We start from the raw sequence: 24870 nt of genomic DNA on the forward strand, positions 1-24870 counted from the left end.
TTCTATTTGATGCGTATTAGTATCCTGTGGAGGGCAGTATTCAAACTGCCAAAAGCATAGAAGAAGAAAAAGGGAGGAGGAGGAGGAGGAGGGTGGGGGGAGGGGGGGAGAGAGGAGGAGAAATCAATGCAGGCTGCAGTCTCCAGACCTTTGCGGCAGGATGGGCCGCAGCGAGGAGCTCAGTGACTTCCAGCGGGGGACTGTCGTTGGCTGTCACATGTGCAACAAGTCCGTCCGGGAGATTTCCTCGCTGCTGGAGCTGCCGCGGTCCACCGTGAGCGCAGTCATTCTCAAGTGGAAGCGTGGAGGAATAACCACGGCTCTGCCCCGCAGCGGCCGACCGCACAAGCTTAAGGAGGAGGACCGTCAAGTGCTGGAGAAAGTAGCGCTGGAGAACCGTTCTCCCTCGGTGGAAGCGCTCACCGCCGAGTTTCAGACCGCCTCCGGGGCCAGCGTGAGCCCCAGGACCGTGCGCCGGGAGCTGCACGAGATGGGCTTCCGGGGCCGGGTGTCCACGTACAGCCAACATAAAGGTGAGTTCAGGCAAGCGGAGGCTCAGCATACAAGTGCGTGTCCTGCTTCTGGCTACGTTTCACCTAGATATTGCATTGCCATTCACATGGACACATGGACACAACAACTCTCTCCGCACTTGGATTTGGGGATTTTGGGACCTGGATGCAGACATTTACAACCATTCAGCTGCAAAACCATATTTGAAACTCAATTCATACTTCTCCAAATATATACATGTTGGCGACATGTATCTCAACTGATTGATTTATGAGTTTTATGGCTTATTTGAAATGTCATTCTAATGCATATCTCTTGATTTTGGGCGTTTGATTGACAAAACAAACTGTGATCCACCTTTTTTTTTTGTTGCAGCTCTATGTCAAACCAAATTGTCCCATGCAGTGCCCTTCTACAAAGCTCTATAACGTAGGGATTGTTTGTGTTATTGTACACTAGTGTTGCTTATTCCTTAACAAATCTATTTTTTTTTTTTTTTAAGTATTGAAAGTCACTGACATGCAATGAACTTGGAATTTTTGGTTCAGTTTACTACTTTGTCGTTAAACCAGCCTTGTTGCGTGTCATTTGTATGTGGCGTCTGTGCACAGGCATGATCCTGTTGAAACAGTAAAGCTCTGTTACCAAACTGTTTAAACAAAGTTGGAACCATTATCTAAAATATTCTTGTATAGTGTAGATTGCCAACAGCTGTTTAGTGTCATTTCCACTAGGATTTTTATATATAATTCCCTGTAAATTACCACTTTACAGAACTATTAAGTGCTTTTAAACTAATGATTTTCATATTATGCACATTTAGTCCAAACTTTTGATTAATATCTGTCAGATTTCTACTGTGAAGACACATTGTAATGGAACAGAAAACATTTCAGAATCCATTGTGATTTTGTGTGCATGATTATTATTACAGTGTTTGCCTTTTTTTGATGCAAGGAGGGGAGAAAGCAGAGAAGAAGCCGGTGGTTGAAAGCCAAGAAGATGCCCCGCTGGACGTGTCGCGTCTGGACCTGCGTGTTGGACGTATAATCACAGCCGTGCAGCTTCCAGAGACTGATGGTCTGTACGTGGAGCAGGTTGACATTGGAGAGACGTCTCCCAGGACGGTGGTCAGCGAGCTAGCGAAGCACATACCTCTGGACCAGGTACAGTATCACTCATATAAACATTTGTATTGTCGGATTAAGACATTTTTTTTTTAATATTATGTGATTTTTAGATGTAATTATCAGGGCTTCAGCTAATGGTGATTTTCATTGTTGTATGTACATTTTTGTTTTAAGATAAAAAAAAATCCCAGACGCCAAGTTGACATCATTTTGTAAGACGAACAGTTAAAACATATATTTTATGAAACTAACAATATTGGAAAACCAAGAAAAGCTGAAAGTCACATTTAAGAAACTGGTGAAAAGGTAACTGGTAATAATAATAAATAAAAGATTATCAAAATAGCTGCATATGCATTTTTAGTTAAATGTGAGTTGACCAATTGATTTTATTGTTTCAGCTCTCATAAAGGGACATTTGTTAACCAACAAGAACAGACACAGAGACACAGACACAGACACAGACAGACAGTAAGAAAGAAACAGACCCAAACCAAAAGTATGTTGACACATAGTTTAAAGTTCGTCATTTAAATGGAAACATATGCCTGCTGAGCTCTTTACTCTCAAACACCGTCTGACTCCACCAAAACCTGTAAAACCTAAGAAAAATATCTAGATGAGACACACACAAACTCAAAATGTTAGCTTAGCTTTTTGAAACTGTTGGTGGTGCTTGAGTGATGGTAATTTATAGCACAGCCTCATGCGGTGCTTTCTGACTGCAGCTTTATGACAAGCACACTCTCGCTGCAGCTGCCTAGTGAACAGTTTATTGGGTCACATACTTCTATGTAATTGAGGTCTGGGGCTGTTTCACATAGTTTGCACTACCTTTTATTTTACAGCATGAATTGGCATTTAACATGAAGCTAAGCTAACATGAAGGTAATGATTTGAGTTAGTTGGAAGTGGTCTCTGACGGTATAATAATTGAATAGATATTTAACAAAACATACGCATACTGTTTCATAGCATGCTTGTACTTTCCCCACGTCCAAAAATGATTTCCCTTTACAGCATAACTGATTCTGAATTGATAAATTCAATACTAAAAGGATTCACCTCAATAAATTATATCATTATTTTCTAAGATGCATCATTTCAGGAAATGCTGGATTTTTCTTCTTCTCCAATTTGGCTGAAGCTCCTTTTAGTTGTCTTTTTATAATTTGATAATCCGCAGAGTTTTCATCTGTATGTGGGCTATAACATGTTTCTTTTGTTTTCTATTGTCAGGAGCAAACGTCTTGTCTAAACGTATGTAATCCTCCTGGATCCGCAGATGCAGAACCGCATGGCAGTCCTGTTGTGTAACCTGAAGCCAGCCAAGACGAGAGGAGTGGTGTCCCAGGCGATGGTCATGTGTGCCAGCTCACCAGACAAAGTGGAAATCCTTGAACCACCAAGCCAAGCAGCACCAGGGGACCGTGTTATTTTCCAGAACTTCCCAGGTACTATTACAACTTTATCAGTAGCATGGACTTAAATTTAACAACCATTTCTAACCAAACCGACACTCATAATATTGTGATTGAAGGAAGCATATTACTGGCCATGGTTTTGCTGTTATGAGTCGATTCATGCATGGATGTGTATAGTCCGTCCCGGACTTGTGCATTTGTCATGAATGAGAAGAGAACAAGGTAGGTTCTTCTAATGGATCAGACTGATGTCTTAATCTGCAGGTGTACCAGACATGGAGCTCAACCCCAAACAGAAGGTGTGGGAGCAGCTTCAGCCAGACCTACGCACCAACGGCAAGTGTGTTGCGACCTACAAAGGAGCTGCATTCGAGGTCGCGCTCAAGGGAGTGTGCAGAGCCCAAACCATGAGCGACAGTGAAATCAAATAAACTAACGGAGCTGCTCAAAATAGCTCTGTGCAAATCCCTGCTGCCAGACAGGATCCCAAAGGTCGTGGAGAGCGTTTCCAGAAGAGCGGAGGTCTCTGAAGCGGCATCTGAATGCCCAACAAACACATGGGTGTTTTGTCCTCTTATGGAGGAAACTGAAGACAGTGAGGAGTATGTTGCCCTCTGTTGGTCAGTGATGGACATTACTCCACTTTCACTTTTTATCGAAAATCTGAAGTTCTGTATTTGGCCAAAGGAGGGCACTTTACTACCCCTGATGATGTACAGTAGTGAGACATGAAAACATACCGCACAATGATGGGAAACGCTCAAAAAATCCCATTTTGGTTGGGGAAACATTTGATAATGTATAGAAATTTCCCATGACGCCACAGTTGTCATTTCCACTTTCACAGTGGACGAAACTAGAATTCCCTTCGAAAAAGACAACACTGAAATGATGTTTTATTTATTTATCAATTTTTGACTATGAAAATGAGATGGGAATCAAACAATTTAGTTTTACGTAGGTAAATATGTTCCTAAGCAGCTGCACAAGGTCAGTTCTTTCAGATCCTTAAGGGTAAGTAATATTAACAAATAATAAATAATAACAACAACTGTGTTTTATATATCCACATCAATAGCTTGTCGAAAGTGTTATTTATGTGATGCAGTTAAATATTATTATATACATATGTGTCAACATTCCACATCTTTTTGTTTCTGTATAGTAGTTTCCCAGGAATCCGATGAAATTAACCGAAATTAACCGTTGATTTGGACGTAAATGCAGATGTTTTTTACTTAATGTGTCGCAGCCAAGATACATCCCTCATGCTACTGCCGATTCTGAGTCTGCTCTTTAGCTCAGTTTAACCTTAGATTTTATGTCCGGCTTCATCTAACGTGTCTGTGTAGCAGCCTACTGCTTAATTTATAATAAGCCTATTTATGATTTGAAAGGCAAAACGAAGAAACCAAAATGTTTTGAGTTAAAGTAATCTTACTTTATGTTTTTCCCTCTAGTCCAAACTAGTAAAACACAACACAAAGAAGCACCGTTATGCTTCCCTTATTTGAAAGGAAGCGCAAAACTGTAAAGAATGGGGATGTGATTCAGGAACTAAGAAGTGGAACAGGTTGTCTCACACGAGATGTTGCTGATAACTGGAAGGAAACAGTTTTAAACATTTTCATATCTAAAGTATATATATTACAATTCCTTCTAAACTAGAAGGAAGTTATAAAACTGCTTCGCTACATACAAGAAGAAACCCAAGATTCATAAAATATATCAGTTTACTGCGTACATTCTTTATGGTCTTTATCAAACTGATCATTATATATTCCGTCGGACACTGCAGGTTTTGTATGTTTCTAAAGGTTGTTGTAAGGTGGCCGATGGGCCTCAAGGTGGGCCGAGGTTTTTTTTTTCAGGAAAAACAGGAGAAACTGCATATACGAGGAGGACCAGGAGGAAACGGCGCCAACTCCCCTCTGGCAAACTGGCATTTTAACATTCAGTCAGACCACTCTCCCCTTTTCAGTGTCAATGTAAACTTTAATGTTTGTCACTTTTAACTCGACAAGGCACATTGTGATTACATGATCAGATTATCACTGTATGACCAAATATACCAACACAAATAGTGATGTAATTGATCTATTTTAACTGAAAAAGGTGGTGAACCAGGGTATGTTGTTGGGGAAGGAGAAACTAGTTTTGTACATGTTGGTGTTCATGTCTGTTTCCTTTCGTCGCTGGTGAATGAAGAAAAGGACTTCAAGAGAAATAAAGCTGCATGAGAGTTAATGGAACAAAGATTTGGTAACTATCAAATCAATTAGTTGTCATAGTGAAGTATGACAAATAAACAATTGAAGAAAGTTAACGACAGGAAACTTAGTTTAAAAAAAGTCATTGTATAGTAAGACATGTAAACAAAAATTCATATCACAGTATTCAGGAAACAATGTTACAGAAAAGTTGTGTAATGTCTCAAAAAGTCATAGTATAGTATGTCGATAAAATTAATTAAAAAACGGTATGTTGAGAAACTGTCAAAATAAGTATGGTATGTCATGAATACAAATTAAAAAAACGTCACAGTATAGTTTTCTATGGAAAGAGTGGGCATACCTTTATGTTCACTCAATCTGCTCGTGAACTAATGAAATAGGGCCATACCTGAAATGAAAATCAAGTTTGATGTTACAATTTTTTTTTAAAAATGGACCGTGTATCGTTAATTAAACATAATCAGACTTCATGATTAATTAATACCTCACGTGCGCGTGTGCGGCCAGTCGGTGACGCGCTCCTTTAATTTGCGTGCGGCAGCGCGACAGCGCAGAAGGGGGCGGAGAGGAAGAAGAAGGTTGCTGCTGTCGGGTTGGCGTGCAAAGTGTCGTGTTTCTGCTCCAGTACGCGGACGGTCGTCGTAACCGGGAGAGAAAACAGACCGCTGGCTGTTTGTTTTGGTCGTTTTTTTTTTTAATTTTTTTTTTTTTATCGAGGTCTCCTCTGCAAAACAGCAACGCAATAGAAAACGACGCTGACGAGGTCACACCTGTCACGGAGCATGGACAACAAAGACTGATCCAGCACTGCGCTGCGCCGCCAGACAGCTTGCGACACCTCCAAAAAGAAAAACATATATATTTTATTCAAGAGCCTGTGCCACACACACGCGAGGCTTGCGCTGCAAGATAAGGTTTGTGTGCGCGAAATCTGGGGTTGGACTACCACATTGCGGGCCGATCTGGTCCGATCCGCGCCTGGCGGGTTTAATTATAGCACTTAAATACTCGGATATCAAATAGTCGGCGAGAATATCAGGCCTTTTATCAGTGTTTTAATATTTGCATATCCCCTGCTAAAGACAATCGCACATCCCGGCTGGAGAGTCAAGAGGTCGCCGTCAACAATCCTCTGTGTTCAATGTTCCCTTAAAAATAGGAGAATTATGTGGGTCAGTCCCGAAGATGTTTTACTGGCTGGCGCATTATGGATCACCGAGAGAGCAAATCCATATTTCATCCTCCAAAAACGGAAGGGCCACGGGGATGGAGGCGGGGGACTGGCGGGTGAGTCCTATAGCACTGTCATGGCTCAATGGCACAACATGTATTCATTTGATGATGATGATGAAATGTTACTTCAATGACAGTAACAATATGTCAGGTGAAGTGTTAATGTTGGAGGAAAGATGGACAGGATCATGCGTGAGGATCACGCGACCAATCAGCTGTCACAGGTGGCCTTTCACCTGGACGTGAAGAGTTACAGGCTTGTATTCCCTCTAATTGACTGATTCACACTAGTATCAGCTCGCTTAGATGAAGGATGCCCCTTTGGCTAAGTAAATATGGTGACATCAAGGGACAAAGTCCAGCACATAACTCCAGTTACTCCAGAAATTGTGATATACTATCTTGTAAAATCTGGCAAGCTATTCCTGCCTGCAATATACATTAGAGTTCAACAATGCAAACGTAGAAGCTGCATTTCTTGTGCGGATGCCAATAGCTGTGGAGACTCAACAACAGTGAATCTATTTGAGACATGTCTGTTTGCTTGTTCATGCTGAATCATTCCCCTTCCTCTTTCTCTCACTCCTCCTCGCTCTCTCTCTCTCTTGCTTATTCCATCCAAAATGGGTCAAGCACCAGCAGGAGCAGCAGCAGCAGCAGCAGCAGGAGGAGGAAGGTTAGGTTATGAAAATGACTCCTTGAAGTTCAGCTTACCAGCCTGTGGTCCTGATTTCTCTCAATTTTGAAATTTGATTCATTTTTGGACCTGAATTCAGCAGTTGTGGCACTTGATCATGCTTTACAGATGAGATGCTGCTTAACGTTTTTGAGGAATTAAGCAAGAATATTAAACATGTTCTGGAACGTGAAAAGCTGAAGAGATGAGATTGTGTGCTGATTTTGACATGTATATCTGATACAGCCACAGGAAGGAGAACCCAATGTGTTTTTTTGTTTGGTTCTCGCAGTGGTGGAACATTATATAAGCCCATATTTGCTGTGTACTGTATTTCAACAAATCATTAATTAATAACTTGCTTCATAGAAGATTATTAGTTGAATTAATTGAGGCCATATTGCTAGATTTTGATTCTGAAGCTCAAACTCTGGGAATGCAGCAGGACCAACTTAAAGTCAGGTGATGCTGCATATTTTCAAATTTACATTTGATTAGCTCATCACCAAGCACAACGTTAACTTAACAGAATGTAAATCAAATATCACAACTTGTATCAAAGTGTAAACTATTCCTCTATCTCGGATTGATCCCTGTTGATTGGCTCAGTCTGTTCTCTGCTCAGAATTTCTCACTCAGTGTCCCTGCTTATTGAGCTTTAAACCAGTCACTATGATGAGGGTCAAATATCTGTCACTGAGGCTCAGCGTGACTCGGGAGTGGGCAATGTAGATTAAAACGTTCCATCATAACAATCTTCTCATTGACTTTAATGATATTTGTAAACCCTGTTAATCCAGTTAATAAGATGTATTACAAATTCAGGTAGTTCATCACATTAATGATAATGCCGTTGGAATCCAGTATTACTGTAAAGCAATGGTGACCAAATACACCTAGTGATGTTAACGAATAGAATCCGTGGTACAAATGCTGTGTAGTTCTTGCCTGGAGGTATACTGTCATATTTCCCAACCTAATCTGACTAATAAAGGTTTAACGGTAACATTGAGGTTTTGCTACATTTCAGACTTAACAAATTTGACCCTCCTTTTCTTGCTTTGGCCACACAGTGTGCAAAGTGTTGCTAGTGAATTATGTCATTGTTATGTAAATGCTGAGCTTTCTGACTTGTCTGAGAGCCAGTTGGCACCATCGCCCAGTGACACTGGCACTGCCCACAAGCACTTCTTCCAAGAAGAGAGGAAACCAATCAGCTGCAGCAGGACAGAGCATTTTACATAGCCAGGCACACATATGCATGGTCAAGATAACGGTGATCAAGCTATGAGTCAAGGCTGGCAGAGGGCGAGTGATTCTTGGTGGAAACAGACAAATATGTATTGGCTTTGCTCCTCTGATCTCATATTGTCAGATATAATTCCTCCCGAGTCTGAAAAATCAAATAATGGATGCCGCGTCTCTATGTTAACTGAAGTTGACCTCATTTATCTGAATATATCTGATGAAGGATTTCATCTTTATGGAAACCTACAATACATATCTGTTGCAGTTTTCCTACAATAATCAAACGCTTGCCTGATCTGTAATGGTGTTCGTACCTTTTTTAAGAATAGCATGCACCCAAAGAATAGCAATCTAATGCAGCAGTGTGCTAGCTAACGTAAATGTAAACTCTGCAAGTTTCAAACGTTTAAGTGCAATCATCCTTTGCACATGTTTTAAGAGGAAGGAAATGCATTCAGCACATTTTTTAGACCAAGAACATATTTGAACTTGGTTTGTTGACACGAAAACTTCACAGGGAACGTTTAAAAGATGCATAAAAATACAAAGTGACTTGATAGAGCGCCGAGTAGGTCTACAGGATGGGATGTACCTGCTCGGTTTAAAGTAATTTACATGACACCTCAAACCTGCTAAGTGACCAACGGTCACTTACTGTCTCGTCTAATAACAGAGTTTGCATTCAGAGTGTGAAGGACATTTAGAAGAACATCTGGGATCCTTTGTTGTCTATATGTGGCCTTTATTATTAAGAAAAGGACATAGAACAAAACCTGCATTCATCAAACTGTATATAATCTTAGAATCAGGCTGTCGTGTCAGTTGTTGTGCAACACTTGAGCATAAAACAACACAATTATTTGAAGGATTGTACATGATATTTCACAATCCAGCTGGTAATTAATGTATGTTTGAGAGGAACTGTGTTGTCATGTTATTGACCCTGTTCTTCCGGAGTCCACACAGTTGATTTGAACTTCATGAAATGGGGCAAGAAGCTGTAAAATACATGTCATTGCATATGTAGAGGCAGTAAGGCATGCATGTGACTATGACGGTGCAGGCTTGTCAAGTTTCTGTTATCTGAAACGGTATTGATCTTTAAATTTTGGAGATTATGTTCCTTTGTGTGCTGAATGCAAACATCCGACAAAACATCCTCCCACAAGCCGTTTTAGCAGAAAGAGGTTAAAAACAAAGGAAAGACGTAGCTTTTGTTTTCCACTGTTGTTGCTTTGGTTTACTGCTCTTTTGCCGGGTGAGAAACGATAATGTTTCAGACATGGTGATTTGTTTCGCTCGAACAATAGGACGTTCAGATTCTGTTCTTGTTTGTGCGAGGCACCAAAAATCACATGCTTTTTATAGCTTGTTTTGCTCACTGGGAAAGTGTTTTTCTACCCCTAACAAATAATAGAAGGAACAACCATGACAGCTGTGTGTTGTCTTTGTTTTGGAGCGTGTGCACCCACTCATTTAGCGTGTGGAAGGAAATCTCTGTGAACGCAGAGGTGTGCGTTGGAACAAGCAGTCACATGGATGTTGGTGTGATGAGTTAAAGCAACAGAGGCATGTGATGTTCGGGGTTGCAGGTTGGAAAATAAACAACAACCCATGATCGGTCCACGCTGGCTAAGAAACAGCTGTGTTTATCTGTTTGGGGTTTCACTTTCATCAAAGCTCACGGAGGAGGGATAAGGCGGCTGTCAAGTGGTCTGACATTTTCAGTGGTCTGCTTTCTGGTTTGTACCCTCAAGTTTCCTGCGTTAAACCTCAACAAACACACCGTAGGCTGAAATATGCATGACACGCAGCACAACTTGACTCCTAATTGGCTGCTTTTCATGACTTTTTAACCACAAGACTTCAAGAAATAGCTGTCGCTACTTCGATGTGTCACAATGGTATTAAAAAAACAACAACTTCAAACTCAAAAGAAAAGCTACTTGGGTAACGCATTAAATCCTTCTGAGTAAGTATTATGATGGTTTTAAACCTTGTGATTTTCTCTTGTCAAAGAGGAAGTTGTCTTCTTACTCATAACAGTTCTTTGTTTCTCACAAAGGGACCAAACTAGTATTTTGGGCTGAATTATCTCATTAGTTTCAGTATGATTAGACTCAACACGAGCTAAATGCCCCCATTAGCCCCGTAGACAGGGTGGTTTCAGACGGGACTCTGACCTATGACATCTAATTGTATCTACTGTCAGCGTTAGAGACGTCATGTATACCAGCTATTGAGGGCTACATATTCATTGTTTTTGTTGCATGTTGATCTGGACAAAATGGCGTAAGGGATTGATGAGGACTGTAATGAGGAAAATAATACGATAATAGTGTATATATAAAAAAAATATGTGGATGAAGGCAGACGAATGGACATGAAGATGGAAGGCAGACGAGCAGAGTTTTTTAAAAAAAAGACATGTTCGACAACCTGATAAATACATTTTAAAGACATGTAACTGTCGTCCATGGTCTTTTTCAAATGAGAAGGTCAGTGAGTCTGAACCATCCTGTTGTACTTTTTATTATTATTTCTGTGTTGTTTTCCTCCGAAAATGAGAACATTTCAGCTCCACTCGCTTGTCTCCTCTCTCTCACCCTCTCTGTGTGACTCATTCTGTGACTCATTGTATGTATATAGGGCACCGGATGTTTTCACATCTTAAACCACAAGACCTCATGGGATTCCCCTTGTTTGTTTAAGCATAACAGAAGGATCTGAAAGTGTTAATGCACTTTTAAAATAACGCATTATGCATTGTACAAAGTCATTTATAGTTGTTACATGTCTGTGATGGCTTTTGTTTCACAGTTAAACACATTTTAGGTTAACTTGCGTCATGAGTTAATTTTAGAGTGTGAGGTTTTCATTGTTTTTGGACCAACACAAGAAGTTCTTTATTTAGTCTTATCTAAAGGGTTTTGAAGTACATTTTTGGTTCTCAGCCTTTTAATATCAGTATTTTGGTCTCTTGCAGGCTTGCTGGTTGGAACCCTGGATGTTGTCTTGGACTCCAGTGCTCGGATGGCCCCATATCGGATCCTGTACCTGACTCCTGACTCTTTAGTTTACTGGATCATTGCTCATGGTATGTGCACTTTAAACTAAAAAGACTGTGAGGATATGCATGGACTTAATATAACCTCAAGTTTACTTTGAGAATTCAGTTTGGTAGTTTACACAACTTAAGGTGCTTTTATCTGCACATTCTAGATACAGGTATAGGTTACTCCAGTATAGACCCCTCAGTGCTCTCACCCCTTTCACATCCCTCCTCCAGCCAACACACAACTCCTAATTCTCCAACATCCTGCCTTTTCCCATGTTGGCTGCTGAATGCCAAGCATTACATCATGCCCCCGTGGTTTTAAATGGCAGGATTACGGGGTCAGGTGCCGGAGTCAGTGCTCAAATTTGAGTGTGTTGTGTTTTTCTGCTTCTTACTTGATTGAGTTTCATTATGGTTCCACTTCATCTGCTTGTTTCACAATCATTTAATCTACATATTCTCTGTATGCAGACCGTCACTTGTTATTTCCAGTGAGACAGTCTGAGGCAGGACATCATGTAAAGTAGCAGCCACACTCCAAATTCATTACTAGCGGCACTCAACTTTTTTTTTGTATTTGCAGTTTATAATCCAATGACAATGGGACACTATTGAAACATCAGTAAAAATGTGTTTGTTTGTTGGTTTTGAGTAGATGTCCAACTGTATGTATTCAGTCAGTAGTTCCCTACTAAATGAGCATATGAAATGAGTACTGTTTGTGCTCACGGTCTGAAATGGAGGCCTCCAGAAGGCTGGCCTGGCTTTGAAATGGCAATTGCTCCCCACCTCCTCTCCCTCTCCAGCCCTCAAGTCATCCACCCAGAGATTGAGGAGAGTGGAGCAGTCTGGCAGACGTGGCTAATTTAGTGAATGTGCACTCACTGAAGGTCTGTTTGCAGCAGCGTTGAGGGATAATGGTCCACAGTGGCAGCCATTACTGTGATCCGTTTCTTCGGCAGCCACAAAGAATCAGATTTGACCTCACTGATGGCAGTAACAACATGATCATTATAGTGCTGCTGTTTAGACATGGAAGATGTGCATTTAAATTGCGTCTTTACACTGATGCTTGTGACATCTTTAGCCTTTCCCCCAATTAAAGAGGATCTTGTCACTCACTGTTTAGGAATAGCAAATACCTCAATATCTCTGACTATGCATGGTCATTTCCCCAGAAAATTCACATATTTCCCATTGCTAGATTGTGAATATTGCCAGTTCTTTCTGAAACATTACACCATCATTATCCTCTTGTGAACAGAGTGGCTAAGTGCTCTGTCTTTCTTCTCTCACTCTTCTGCAGGAACCTCCCGTAAAGAGATCACAGAGCACTGGGAGTGGCTGGAACACAACCTGCTGCAGACGCTCTCCATCTTTGAGAATGAGAATGACATTACCACCTTTGTCAAAGGAAAAGTACAGGTAAGTACTCAAACTGTGTCATCAAAAATGTAGTTTTATGTTTTGGAAAAGAGAATATTCAGCTCGGAAAATTATATCACATAATCATCTAAATTCCAAGTTATTGTGGTACAAATTTCTTATCAAAGTGCATATGTGTGTATTTATTTCTTTTTTCTCAGCTGTCCATGATGCACAATCATTTTGAAAATGTAACCGAAAAGGTTGCCATATCTTGACAAACCTACTGGTTTGAGTGGTATGCTTGAGCTCAAGGTGTGCATTAGCATCTTCCAGCCAGAGTATATAAGAGGGTGGTGCAGTATTTATTGATTTAAAAGTAATCAGTAAAAGCTGCGGCGCGAAAGCCACAACTGCACCTTAAGCAATTCTCATTTACTCTCGATGCACATTTTGGAGCCAGTACTGAATACTGTAGTGTCATCATGCTGTATATTATAATGTAGAATTTAAAATATAAATCTCAGACTACTGCTGCTCCTCACGTTACAATCCTTATGTTTCACGCTCCAGCTCATTCACTACCTCTTTCTGTCTCTGACCATCGTGCCTCAGGGCATCATTGCGGAGTACAACAAGAACCACGACGTCAAAGAGGACGACGACACAGATAAATTCAAGGAGGCCAGCTCCAAGTTTCGTAAGCTGTTTGGCATGCCGGAGGAGGAAAAGCTGGTCAACTATTACTCCTGCAGCTTCTGGAAGGGCAAGGTGCCACGACAGGGATGGCTCTACCTCAGCATCAACCACCTGTGCTTCTACTCCTACTTACTAGGAAAAGAAGGTTGGATGTATACATTTACTATTCATCTATTTTCTGCAATGTCTTTATGCATCACCTATACTGATATCTTTTTTTATTGTACAACTTTGTCAGTCTTCAAGCAGCAGTGCGTTGTTTCTTTTCCCTGAACAACTCGGGTATAAAGTTTAAATTTGGAGTTACAAAATATAGGTGGTAATGTTCTAATCATTCTTAACAATCTCTTTGACAGAGTTTCTCTTCCATTTGTTGTAATCTGAACTGTCAAATCATTTCTGCCGTTTTTGATTCAGAATTCCTTTTAGTTTTTTGTAAATATCTATTCAATTCAGTTAAATCTATTTGCATAGCCCAATATCACCAATTTGCCTCTGAGTTCTTGACAATCTGTATCCTCTGTCCTTGAATCAAATTGAGGAAAAACTCCCTAAAAGGGTATATTTATTTGACATGATAACTCTTTCATGCTTCTCCAGGTGAAACCTTTGTGAAGTTGAAGTTTTAAAACGTACCCTAAGAGATACTTTATACAATTGTTTTTTTTACATTTTCAATATACTGATTCCTTTTTTTCATGTCTTTTTGTAACTGTTAGCCAAATTGGTGGTGCGTTGGGCAGATATCACCCAGCTGGAGAAAAGCGCCACCCTCCTAATGCCCGACGCAATCAAGGTGAGCACCCGCATCAACGAGCACGTCTTCTCCGTCTTCCTCAACATCAACGAGACGTTCAAGCTGGCGGAGCAGCTGGCCAACATCGCCATGCGTCAACTCCTGGACAACAAAGGCTTCGAGCAGGACCGCTCGCTGCCCAAGCTCAAGAAGAAGTCGCCCAAGAAGGTGTCGGCCCTCAAGAGGTGAGGAAGAACGAATGTCGAGCGGGAACACTTAGTGCTCATCAATAATTAATGCCATTTTAGCATGTTTATGACACTCAGTCGATTGGACATTAATGTGTCAAGGTTGGTAGAGCAGTTTGTTATCCAGACGCTTAACGATAGAGGATGACAGTCTCGACCGGTGTTGAAAGTTTAGACTTTTACAGTTTATCTGCAAAAGCACAACATATACTGTACATATGTTGGGAAATGGGTTTCTGCAAGCCATTAGAATCGCCTCAACATCCCACGTTTTTGACTGATCTATCGCTCATTGCTTCATTGCCAAATGTGTAACATGAGGAAATAAAACCATCCATTTGAATAAACGTTTAAATATTTACCAAAATCTGTCATGTAATATGGACTCTGTATTCATCTTTTGTAAAGGGATTTGGACGCGAGAGCTAAGAGCGAGCGTTACCGGGCGCTCTTCCGTCTGCCCAAAGATGAAAAACTGGACGGACACACAGACTGCACCCTGTGGACCCCCTTCAACAAGATGCACATCCTGGGACAGATGTTTGTTTCCACCAACTACATCTGCTTCACCAGCAAGGAAGAGACGCTGTGCAGCCTCATTATCCCGCTACGAGAGGCAAGTTGTTCTGTTGGTTTTTATGAGCAAGACGGTTGCTAATAACAGTTACAATAACTGGAAAAGATTGTTGTTTGATAATGTTGTCTGGTAGGGGGTCGCCGCTGTAAGAAAGTACACAAAGTGTATATACTTGTTTTTCTTTCGTTAATTGTTTACTAAATTGCCTTGAACCATTTAAAAAGTAAGGGATGTCATGGGTAGTAAATGTTAGAATTAGTTTCTGAGTTACATTGGTGCCATCCAAAAGCAATTAATTAATCAGGATAGAACTGAAGCCTCACTTTCTGTTGCATAACTTCAAAATGTGAGGGGGCCAAGCGAAATTATAAACTTGGCGACATGCTGATGCAGATATGTTTTTTATTTCTACATTCACAGATCAATAGGTTCAGAGTTGGTAGTATTCAAGCAGTTTATGTTGGTCAGATTAACCTAATTTAGAAAGAACCAATCCTTCTGTAGGAGCTGTTTTTGCGCTGCAACGTTTTTAATATAATCACTGAGAACCGTGTCAATGACCTGACGGTTAATATAAGTAAGCTACATTTTCACCTTCTCCTGGAATAGAAGTATTTTCGTATTTCATATTAAATTGCTTATCATGGAAATAAAAGCCAGTTAGTGTGGTCTTAAATGATAAATCTTATTTCTGATATTTCTATATATTGCTGCTCGTCATTTATCATATAGTTATTTGTTGGTTAACTGAGATTGTAAATGTTCCCCGTTGCTCTTCCAGGTGACTATCGTGGAGAAGGCAGACAGTTCCAATGTGCTGCCCAGCCCGCTCTCCATCAGTACCAAGAATCGTATGACCTTCCTGTTTGCTAATCTGAAGGACCGAGACTTCCTGGTCCAGAGGATTTCCGACTTCCTGCAGCAGACCACCTCTAAGATCTACCTGGAGAGGGAGCTCACTGGCAGCATAAACAGCTCAGACGACGAGGTGAAAAAATATGAAACGGCTAGTTTACTTTGCGTAACATCTGTAAAATACTGCGACTAACTGATCAGTGGTGGTGACTGTGTCCATTTAAAAGCTCCAAAGCTTAAATATGGTGTCTGTCACCTCCAAGGTTTACTCCCAGGCTGGATCGCTGCTCTCCAGCAGCCCACATAACAGTTTGAGCTCAGAAGGCGAGCGCACGTTTAATCTGAATGACAGCAGCGTTCCCACAGCCACACAAGCCCTCATGACCATGTACCGGCGCCGCTCTCCTGAGGAGTTCAATCCCAAGCTGGTGAGTTGATGCACTTTCGTCCAGCATAGTTAAAAACAGTAGAGCACGCAACACCAACACCCTGATTTGTTCGGCTCGTGTGTTCTCAGTTATCACACTATACATTTTTTGCTTGCCTTTCCGTCACGGCCATTTCCACATCATCATGCTTCATATTAAGCTGCAGGAGGGATTACTGCTAACATGAACCTACTAAGACTATTTATCCTGCAAGACAATATAAATGAAGCCAGACTTGTACTTAAGCTCAATGTGATAGGACTGTGATTTATGTGTATATAAAATGCAAGGTCACTCTAGCCAATGGTGTGGAATAGTAAAAGAAGGACTCTGACAGAAGAAGGCTTATAGTAATAGGGTTTGAGCTGATGCATCTCATGAAATCGTTTCCCCTCTCCGCTCAGGCAAAAGAGTTCCTGAAGGAGCAGGCGTGGAAGAACCACTTTACAGAGTATGGCCAGGGAGTGTGTATGTACCGCACGGAGAAGACGAAGGAGCTGGTCCTCAAGGGGATTCCTGAGAGCATGCGAGGAGATCTCTGGCTGCTCTTCTCTGGTGAGCAAATGTTTATGAAGGCCTGAACTACTGTCAACACAGGCACAACACTCACTGCATACCGAACAGCAAATGATTCCGTCATACACCTCATGAAACCACACCCTGCACACTACGTGCTCGCACATGATCATAACACCAGATGATGCATATTTCTCGAGGTGTCATTTACCCACAGACTGCCTGTTGATAAATGCATAACTTAGGAGCAAAATTACAATTTTAACTAGAATTATTACTCCTGTTAGAGCAAACCTGTTCCTGTGTTGCAGCCTGCATAAATACATGGTAATGATTATTTCACCACTTTGGTTCCGAACTCTTTGTCATAAATATTCCGATTATTAGTAGCTTGTGACTGTCACGCTTTAACAACATCCTGAATTTTCATGTATGGACCCACTATACAGTCCATGCAGCAGCTGTTACTCGGCTTCACCTGAGCCGAGCTGCGCTGCCAAAGGCTCCTCCCCCTCTCCCCGGTGACCCACTTATGGCTCACATGGCGGTTGTCATGGCTGCATTGTTTTCACCTTAGTCAACCTTACCTGCACTTCCTGCAATGAGTCTACTCCTACACTAATCACCTTCAAGAAAAATAATTACTTTGCTTATTTAAAACTGTTTTCTCAATGTATGTCGATAACTGTGCAGAGAAAACCTGAAAGATTTTCTCCAGGTTTACCCGCGAAGTAATTCACATAAGTACAATAAAATAGGTGTTCGATCAAATGTTTACTGAACATTTTCCCCTCAGTCATGACTTTTTTTTTTTTTTTTTAAATGTACAATGGTGTATCTCTTGAAATCAGAAGTTGCTCCGTTTTTTTACAAATATCCGAAAATAAAACAACCCTAATGTGAAAAAGTTTGTAAAGGATGTAGTTTATGATACTGACTGTTTAGATGTTAGTTATGGCAGTATTTTTTTTTTTTTTTTTTTTTTTACAAATCAAATGAAAGGAACACACAATGTATGTCTTAGGTGAAATTACAATATTTTTGGACTTGAACAGTGACACTTACATTTCCCCTACATCAGATCAATACAAATGATCTTATCCTATTGGTTTTGAATATTTAATAACAACAGCTTTCAACCCTCACAAGGACTATTGCCATCGCCTGTAGGAGGAGATCTGAACTTGTGTGTGTGTGTGTGTGTGTGTGTTTTTGATAGGGGCGATCAACGAGATGGCCACCCACCCCGGATACTACGAAGATCTGGTGGAAAAGTCGATGGGCAAATACAACCTGGCAACAGAGGAGATCGAGCGGGACCTGCACCGCTCTCTGCCCGAGCACCCAGCCTTTCAGAATGAGATGGGCATCGCCGCCCTCCGCAGGGTCCTCACAGCCTACGCGTTCAGAAACCCCAACATTGGATACTGTCAGGTGCGTGCACTCTTGTTTGGATTTTGACGTGCTCCGTCTGAAACCTTGCAATCCTTGACACTCTTTTTCTCCCTCGACACCAAAGGCTATGAATATTGTGACGTCTGTGTTGCTGCTCTACGCCAAAGAAGAGGAGGCTTTTTGGCTGCTTGTGGCGCTCTGTGAGCGGATGCTTCCCGACTACTACAACACTCGGGTCGTAGGTCAGTATGTGCTTCTGTGTTTTAGGCTGTTTGTTTGACTGCTGTCCATTGATTTAACATCCTGTTCTTTTCACCACGTGTTCCCCAGGAGCTCTAGTAGACCAGGGGGTGTTCGAAGAGCTCGCCCGAGAGTACGTTCCCCAGCTGTACGACTGCATGCAGGACCTCGGGGTCATCTCCACTATCTCCCTCTCCTGGTTCCTCACCCTCTTCCTGTCCGTCATGCCGTTCGAGAGCGCAGTTGTGGTGGTGGACTGCTTCTTCTACGACGGCATCAAGGTCATCTTTCAGCTGGCGCTCTCCGTGCTGCACGACAATATCCACCAGCTGCTTGGCTGCAAGGATGACGGAGAGGCCATGACGGTGCTGGGCAGGTAAAGAAAGGCAAAGGGGACAAAATATCTAGCTTCTGAATATTTCGGGTGTCCTTTTATCACTCTTCAGTCAACGACTACACTATTTATCAGATATTTTTATCCCACAAGTCTGAAAGAGAGCTTTAATAATTTTGGTGACTCGCTTGTGTGTTGCAGATACTTGGACAGTGTCACCAATAAGGACAGCACCCTCCCGCCCATCCCCCACCTGCACTCATTACTGACAGACAATGGAGAACCGCATCCAGACGTCGACATCTTTAAACTAGTTCGCAGCTCCTACGAGGTATTTAACTCGGCTGATGAGTCTGTCGTCTTTTGTGTTTGGTGGTGAGAACTGCAGGGGGGAAAAAAATCAAGTGCCTCCTAGTGTAATTTTGTCATTATTTTCTTTATCGAGGAAGCTGTAATGTTACCGCTTAGAATGAAATGCGGTATGTTTTGAAATGATTCAACTTATTAGTCTAACTTTTTAAATGTAACAAGAACACACAGCTGTCTCCTCACAGTGATACAACAGTCTCCAGCCTTTCACTGTAATAACGGACTCTAAGTAATACCACAGCTGGATTGACCTATATTTCTCCATGTTTTTTTTTCTTTCTGTGTGTCAGAACTTCGGGTCAATCCGTGCAGACGTCATTGAACAGATGCGTTTCAAACAGAGACTGAGGGTCATCCAAACCATTGAAGATACAACTAAACGCAACGTGGTAAGGACCCACTGACATATTGTTGTATGTCCTAGATAAGACAAATGTTTGTAAAAGTGTACAAGTACTGTATTTACTCTAATGTTCTTGCTCAACTTGTTGTGCAGATAGCAGAACAGTAATCAACCACTTTTTTTTCCAACTATGAAAACTTTGAAACACAAAGACATTCTTGTCATAGTTGAACGCTCTCGTCACGCCTCTCATTGATCTCTCTTCTATTTATATTTTCAGGTGAGGACTATTGTAACAGAGACTGCCTTCAGCATTGACGAGCTGGAGGAGCTCTATGTGCTCTTCAAGGTGAGTTCCTGCTTCCATATTCATGTTGTGTACCCACCTACCATTACAAGTGAGGTTTGGACAGGAAGTCAAACAGTCATTTGGTCTCTTCAGAGAAAAGAAATGAGAGCTTGACTATTTCCCTCTACCATACGCTGTATACAAACATGGTGAAGATTAATTTGCTACTTTATTAATGACACACCCTTCATATTGACTCTGTTTAGAAAGCAATTTCAGAGAGTGTGTGTGTGTGTGTGTGAGAGATATTTTACTCAAGCCATTTCTCAATGCAACTACGCCAATGGTTAATCCTTATTAGTACCTCTTCAAAAGCGGCTCCATCCTTGTTTTGTTTGTTAATTGTATTCATTTGCATCCAATATTTCACAGTAGCCCCCCCCCCCCCTCTTTCCTCTCTTGCTCTGTTCAGGCGGAGCACCTGACCAGCTGTTACTGGGGCGGCAGCAGCAACCCCACTGAGCGCCACGACCCCAGCCTGCCCTACCTGGAGCAGTACCGCATCGACGTGGAGCAGTTTAAAGGCCTGTTCAACCTGCTGTTCCCCTGGGCCAACGGTGCGCACTCGGACCCCCTGGCTATGCGCTTCTTCCGTCTCCTAGACCAAAATGGAGATGCCCTCATCAATTTTCGGGATTTCATCAGGGGCCTGGGTGAGACTCGAAGACGTTGGTTCAGAAGTAATGGTTTATCGCAGCTGATCAGTTGATAATTCATACTGTCATTATTGTAATTCGAGGTATTATTGTGTCTATGGTGCTATATCTAATTTTGAAACTGTTCAGATGTTTCTAAACCTTGGCGCTTGTTGGGTTTAGGTGTCCTGTATCACGGTGACCTCACTGAGAAGCTGAAGCTGCTCTACAAGATCCATGTCATACCTGGTGAGTGTGTACATGGATGCAGTTCAATGAAAGTCACTTTTTAGGAAACTACAGAAATTGTTCAATTTCAGTGGAGCGGGATTATTAGCTCTGCAGAAAAGAGGTGGCTGGGTAAAAAATGTTTGCGAGAGAAAATCACATTTCACTGGATAATTAATTTTCTCAAGATTACCTTTTGTCAGCATGCTTATCAATTAAATGAGATAACTAACAGTATTTTGCCTTAAATCTTCAATTTAAAGGCACACTTAGGTTTCAGATTTATTTAAAAACTGATATTATTAACTAATATTTTCTCCTTTTTGTCATAATATGGGATAGAATGACAAAGGAAGGTTGACAGAATGTTTTCACAGGCAAAATACAGTTTTTCTCATTTCTTTGCCCACAGAAATCCCTCATGAACCGGAAGAGGCGGACTCTGCCTTCGAGGCCACACAGTACTTCTTTGAAGACATCACTCCCGAAACATCCATCGGTACGAATACAAGATCAACTTTACTTTGTGTCCTAATTTGTGTAGCTTTTGATGAAATCTTTCCCATTATAAGCTCACAATGGATATGTACGACAAATGTATAATATAAACACACATCAACATAAACGATGTTTGTCCCAAACCGTTCAACTTTTGCCAACTTCCTTCTTGCCATGGTGACTTTAACCACCTTACCCTATTGTATTAACCTTGAAGACATAGCGTGCCTGTTGCATTGTGTCCACTGACAGTTATGAAAGCACAAAAACAAATGTGTGCATAAGTGAACTAGGTTTGCAAAGCACGAGCCTGCAGGAGAATCCTGTGTTGAATATACAGAAGAGCGAGAAACTGCCTCAAACAGCTTTGGTGGTCTGAAAGCTGTTGTTTGGACATTAAACTTTCAGAGGGCATTGATATACTGTTCCACTGCACCCTGTCCTGCTGTGTGTAGAGAAGTAGTCTACTGTAGGGACATACAATCTGTTTCCTATTATCTGCTTGTCTTCATGTTATTCTAGGGGATGCTGCTAAATAATTGGCAGTTGAAGTCCAGTCTAGCTGTTGGAATTGGATAATCTGACTATTAAAATGTAATTTCATAATAAATGGTGTCGTTTGCTCTTCTCAGGTCGCAACTCAAAGTGCAGAAGTGAGCGGGATGACGGCTTCGTCAGAGTTACATTTAAGACTGAAAAAGGTAAGCAGTATATTACAGCCTGAATGCATACATCGAATACAACACACTACACAATCCTATTTGTCTAAAATGAGCAACAAAATGTTTAGTCTCATTCAAATAAACCATCCAAGTGTGACAATGCCTTTTTTAGTCTTGATCGGCAGCCAAGGAAACTTGTGTGGTCTTCACACAAAATATTGATTCAACATGATGATTTTAATGGACTAAACAGGATTGTAAAGTTTCCATCTAATAAAAAATAAACTTCCATCCAGTAAGTCTGAGACGTGAATAGAGTCTATAGTCACAGCACATTTTTAAAGCTTTTTGAAAACCCAAATATGAGTTACGAACACATTTTTTTGTATATCTTGCAGTGAAGAAACTGAACACTCCTGAATATCGGCATTACTTGAAACTGTGGAACCAGGAGACAAAATCTAAACTAGAAAACACAAAAAACTTCCCCAAGCTGAATCAGGTAAGACTTCGCCCTCTGTGTCAGTTGATATGAACAGTGTGTGCAGAAGAAAATCTCTCTGGTTGCAGTCGAGCATCACTGACCGCTTGTGTTTTTTCGTCTTCTCCAGAGCCAGTTCATCGAGCTTTGCAAAACCCTCTACAGCATGTTCAGTGAGGACATTTCAGAACAGGAGCTCTATCACGCCACAGCGACGGTCACCAGTCTGCTGCTGGAAATGGGAGAAGTGGGAAAGCTCTTCTCCTCTGGCCGGAAGGATAACAACACGGAGGACCAGTTGGAGGCGAGCATGTGTACGAGAGACGTCGCAGACCCCGAAACCAGCCCGGAGGCCGTGCTCGACGGGGGCGCTGACTGCTTCGCCCCTGCAGGCCTGGAGAACAAGCCGAGCCCCTCTGAGGAGGGGAAGGCGGGCGGCATGAGTGAGCAGCTGCCGCCCATGCAAGACATCAAGCTGGAGGACTCGTCTCCCAAAGACACGGGCACGTCGTCCGCCATGCTCATCTCGGATGATGAGACCAAAGATGACACTTCGATGTCCTCTTACTCGGTGCTGAGCGCGGGCTCTCATGAGCTGGATGAGAAGCTGCAGTGCGAGGACATAGCGGACGACACGGTGCTGGTGCGCAGCGACCACGGCTCCGGTGGCGAAAGAGGCAGCCGGCCTCGCGGCGGCGGACCCCACGACCGGGCGCTGCCTCACAGCACGAGCGTCGATGGAGACTGGGCCATCACGTTTGAGCAGTTCCTGGCCTCCGTGCTCACCGAGCAGGCCCTGGTGCAATATTTCGAGAAGCCAGTGGAGGTGGCGGCTCAAATAACTAACGCCAAGAATGTCCGTAAAGTCGGCCGCCCCCTTCTGTCGACGAGTGACTATGAGATCTCGCTATCCGGCTGAGATTTCACGCAGACTTTTTAAAAAGGGAAACATGGTTATCAGTCGTCGTGTGTAAAACTGTTTCTGTGAGTTTTAGAGAACAGTGAAGGTCAGTGAATGTGAATGACAATGATAGTTGAATGAATGTGACCAAAAACAGCTGTTTGCGATTTTACCAAATGTGAAAGACTTTTATGAAAACAATCACTAGATTCTGTCCAGCTAAGACGGAACAGGATATTAATATTAAGGTTTGCGTGGATGAAATCGGTGTGTACATGTCGTAGCTGTACTTTATACATCATGCATAGATGTTAATATTGTAATCTCTAGCACTCTTAGATGTAAATGTCCACAGAAACGGTACAGTTATAAACTGGGGTATTGATGGTCTACATACGATCACCTGACAATATATCTGGTCAAAATATCGCTTCCTTACTCCATGATTCCATTTGCTGATGATTTTTAGTTTCCCTTCTAATGACAATATGGACAAATACAAAACAAAGCTGGGAATATTGAAATAACTTTCAGTTTCAAAGCAATTGAGTGAAACTACTCTCTTTTTAACATGCACAAACTCACGCAGACAGGCACACACCTACAGAATTTTACTCTCAACTGACGGTAAAATTCTTATGTCTTGAGAAATGATCACACTAAAAATGCTGTTGACTGAAAAGCCTGCACTTTCTTTATGTTTACATAATGTGATCCACTAAAATGTTCTGGCCTTTTTGTCTTTTTACATGTTTTAACTTTGTTTTTTTTTTGTTTTTTTTGTTTTTTTTTACAATTCTCAGTACATTTTTATGTTGCCGTTTTAAAACTTGTTTTTATTTTTTTATTTGAAATGACTTGGTATTTTTACTCTGGATTCCACTGCGTTGTGTACCACTTCATCTTATTAAAATGACAGATTGATTGATTCGATGCTGTACAGTACGCCTCAGGCCTTTTTCATTTGCTTAATCAGACTGAGTGTTAATGTATAATCGAGCACACAGTGTTGCTGCCATCTGGTGGAAGAATAGCTCTGCGAGCAATCATTAATTTATGTGGCGTGATTTGTTTTTTAATTTTTCTTAATCATTTGTTCTTTTTAAACTCCTTTCAACCAATTCTTGTAGAAAACCTAGAATTGGTGCTTTACAGTAAAACTAATATTTCCTTCTGCCACTCGCATAAGTGCAAGGCGCTGCCTCTAGTGTGGAATATAATTAAGTGTACTTTAGAAACTGTTTATTCTCACTTATGTTTTGAAAATGCAAAGAATTTGATTTAGGGATTGTTGTTGCATGATTAACGCAAAAGTACAAGACTTAGATGAAATGAATAAGATTGTACAATAGAATCTGATTAACAAACAATACAAAGATGATGTCTAAGTATTTAAAGTTATATTTTCTATTATAAAATGGAAATACTCGTACTAGCATTAAAAAAATTGTGCTGAATCAACAAGGGCCGTTGTTGCGCATATGAGCATATTTTT

At 41.4% G+C, this 24870-nt stretch overlaps 2 protein-coding genes across 3 annotated transcripts; both read left to right on the forward strand.

Annotated features, from left to right (window-relative positions):
• Positions 1 to 119: 119 nt before the first annotated feature.
• On the forward strand, positions 120 to 5174 carry LOC137792935 (aminoacyl tRNA synthase complex-interacting multifunctional protein 1-like). Of its 2 annotated transcripts, none has more exons than XM_068588754.1 (4): positions 120 to 533; positions 1471 to 1679; positions 2929 to 3097; positions 3332 to 5174. In XM_068588754.1, the coding sequence occupies exons 1-4, from the start codon at positions 161 to 163 to the stop codon at positions 3496 to 3498; spliced, it is 918 nt and encodes a 305-aa protein (XP_068444855.1). In that variant the 5' UTR covers positions 120 to 160; the 3' UTR covers positions 3499 to 5174. The 2 variants fall into 2 exon arrangements, with proteins under 2 accessions (XP_068444855.1, XP_068444856.1); XM_068588755.1 differs by having other exon boundaries at positions 1474 to 1679.
• Positions 5175 to 6166: 992 nt separating this feature from the next.
• On the forward strand, positions 6167 to 24147 carry tbc1d9 (TBC1 domain family, member 9 (with GRAM domain)). The gene is made up of 21 exons (XM_068588975.1): positions 6167 to 6588; positions 11445 to 11555; positions 12823 to 12941; positions 13497 to 13725; positions 14300 to 14561; positions 14973 to 15180; positions 15923 to 16129; positions 16260 to 16424; positions 16829 to 16979; positions 18160 to 18374; positions 18460 to 18577; positions 18666 to 18951; positions 19111 to 19240; positions 19569 to 19667; positions 19902 to 19970; positions 20383 to 20623; positions 20789 to 20854; positions 21246 to 21332; positions 21964 to 22032; positions 22392 to 22495; positions 22605 to 24147. The coding sequence occupies exons 1-21, from the start codon at positions 6468 to 6470 to the stop codon at positions 23391 to 23393; spliced, it is 3846 nt and encodes a 1281-aa protein (XP_068445076.1). The 5' UTR covers positions 6167 to 6467; the 3' UTR covers positions 23394 to 24147.
• The last annotated feature ends 723 nt before the right edge of the window (positions 24148 to 24870 follow it).

The sequence above is a fragment of the Clinocottus analis genome, unplaced genomic scaffold (assembly GCF_023055335.1).
Source record: "Clinocottus analis isolate CAN_PGR_092001 unplaced genomic scaffold, fCliAna1.0.p SCAF_22, whole genome shotgun sequence".
NCBI lineage: Eukaryota > Metazoa > Chordata > Actinopteri > Perciformes > Cottidae > Clinocottus > Clinocottus analis.